The sequence below is a fragment of the Poecilia latipinna genome, unplaced genomic scaffold (assembly GCF_001443285.1).
Source record: "Poecilia latipinna isolate Pla-1442-1.1 unplaced genomic scaffold, P_latipinna-1.0 Scaffold7072, whole genome shotgun sequence".
Classification (NCBI taxonomy): Eukaryota; Metazoa; Chordata; class Actinopteri; order Cyprinodontiformes; family Poeciliidae; genus Poecilia; species Poecilia latipinna.
Window position 1 is genome coordinate 1 of NW_015119688.1, and position 2,434 is coordinate 2,434.

The following is a 2,434-nucleotide window of genomic DNA, read 5'->3' on the forward strand; positions in this document are numbered from 1 at the left end:
AAACTGTCTCCTGCTCCATCTCTCTGGATCTACTGAAGGATCCAGTGACTACTTCCTGTGGTTACAGCCACTGTATGAAGTTACTCAGTCAGTTGTTCTGAAATGAAAACTGGTTTAATGAAAACATTAAATTCCAATCCAATATATTTATGTTTGTGATTGTAATCAGACAATCCAGAATGCTGCTGCTGGAGTTCTGACTAAAACCAGGAAGATAGAGAACATGACCCCGCAGGCTCCCTGTAGCTCAGAGAATAGACTTTTAAATACTGTTAGTTTATAAATCAGTGAATGACTCAGCACCAAAATATATTAAACTGTTGTGCTCACAGCCAAACAGACTTTAAAAAGAAACTGGAAGAAGTTAAAAGGAAATAAACGATATAAAAAAAATCTAAGAAGTGGCAACAATTTATCCATTAGTTAATATGAACGAACCTCTTATTATTACAATAATTCTTTTAAAAAACAAAGAAATTGTTGCATCCAAAACTCAGAATAACCAGAAAAACTAAAATGAAGTCTAATTTATGTTCAGGAGTCCAAATAAATGTTTTTTTCTTCTGTCCGTTCAACAGCAGAAATTTAAAGATGCAATTCTTTAAATTCAAGATGCTTTATCATGTGAAGCATCTTGAACTGATTTGTTGCTGAAATGTGCTGCACAAATAAACTTGATAGACTGAAATATGGAAGTTGTAAGTTCAAAGGGTAAGAATACTTTTGACTGTTTTATCCAAACACAATCAAACAAGAACTTGTCATTTGGAGGCCTTGACATGTTCATTTATGCAGGGATGTCCAAAGTCGGTCCTCGAGGGCCGGCATCCTGCATGTTTTAGTTCTCTCCCTAGTGGTTGTAACAACCTCCTCACCAAGTCAATGTCCCTCTTAGGCCTTCTAACGAGCCATCATTTGATGCAGGTGTGTAAAACCAGGGAGAGAACTAAAACATGCAGGATACCGGCCCTCGAGGACCGACTTTGGACGTCCCTGATTTATAGATATTTGCTTTTGAGAGATGAACTAAGAATGTTGAGAGACAGAGAGAGAGAGAGAAGCTGAATTTAGCAGGTAAACCATGATGATTTTTTTGTTTGCATAAATTTTAAAAATATTTTGCAAATGTTAAATAATTTGACAATGGCATCAAAGGGACTGAGAAAACTTTTAATAATAAACAGTCGATTCGGTTCACTCTGCTATTTGCCTGGTTGAAACTCCCACAGACTGCAGCTGTAATAGACAAAAGTCTCTCACTCTCTACTTTCATTTTCCGTGGCTGTTTGTCACATCACTGCAGAGACTCAGCAGGGTGTGAGAATATTTAAAACTTTTTTTGAAACTAGCAAAGCTACATAGTCCAGGTTAGATTTGAGTTTGCTGAAAAATTGGCTGACCATTGAGTCACAGGAACCTGATAGGATAACAGGGGAATTATGGGTAAGATGGCAGTTGGAGCCGTGGCCTCACGCTGAATCAAATCAGTGACATTAAAAACACTCAGTGATGGTCAGACACAGCCAGGTCAACAACAGAGGTCACACCAGAGGTCAAACCAAAGGTCATGACCAGGTCCCTGGTCCCCTATTAGTGGGCTGGATTATCAACATTTAGATTAAAATCACCAGTCACAAAAATCTTATTATTAAAAACTCAAAATAAGTCAGTAATAAGATCAGCAGCTTGTCCAGGTGGTCTGTAGACAATAACAAAGTATTTGCTAGTTGTTAAAAACAAAGGCATGATGCTCAAAAGAAGGGTACTGCTCAAATGAAATGTCTTTAGCACCCAGTGAATGATTGAATATTACCACCACTTCCTGCCACTTCCGGCATAAAAAGAAAATTTAAAACCAGGTGGAGAGGCCTCAGTGAGAACAACTGGTGCATCTGTGCCCAACCAAGTTTCTCTTAAAACAAACAGTCCAGTTTAGCATCTAAAATCAAATTATTTAGAATAAAATATCTGTTTAAAGGAGAGCGAATATTTAAAAGTGAGAGTGACAGGTGAACCATTGACATTAGTTGTGACTTTTAGGAAATAACATTTTCCTAAAAGTCTAAGGTGAATAAATTTCACAGAACAGATACAATTGTGTATAGTTTGCTCCCTGTATGTAATCTGAACTGAAATTAACTGGTTAACAGAAACAGATGGGCCTGGCCCAATTGTCATAAGATGAACAGAAGCCAGGACCATGTAGACGTCAATCAGTAGCAGACTGGTAAGATGTGGTTATATGGTTACCAGAAGATAGAGAACATGAACCCACTGGCTCCCTGTAGCTCAGAGAATAGACTTTTAAATACTGTTAGTTTATAAATCATTGAACGACCTAGCAATCTACCAGACCTCTCAAGTCTTCTGCATTCGCAGAACCAGAACCAAACATGCCGAAGCAACATTCAGCTTCTATGCTGCACAAATCTGG

The 2,434-nt window shown here is 37.9% G+C and overlaps 1 protein-coding gene and 1 long non-coding RNA gene across 2 annotated transcripts in view; one reads left to right on the forward strand and one right to left on the reverse strand.

Moving 5' to 3' along the window:
* The first annotated feature begins 1,445 nt into the window (after positions 1-1,445).
* LOC106944143 (uncharacterized) lies at positions 1,446-1,982 on the forward strand. Its single transcript, XR_001424127.1, has 2 exons — positions 1,446-1,552; positions 1,868-1,982. It is a non-coding gene; the product is annotated as an uncharacterized LOC106944143 (long non-coding RNA).
* Positions 1,983-2,213: 231 nt separating this feature from the next.
* The window catches only part of LOC106944142 (tripartite motif-containing protein 16-like), a gene marked incomplete at its 5' end in the record, with an annotated part of 6,077 nt that continues 5,856 nt past the window's right edge, over positions 2,214-2,434 (reverse strand). The window contains one exon of the mRNA XM_015027382.1: positions 2,214-2,224. Coding sequence (XP_014882868.1) covers positions 2,214-2,224 — 11 coding nt within the window. The remainder of the gene's footprint in view (positions 2,225-2,434) is intronic.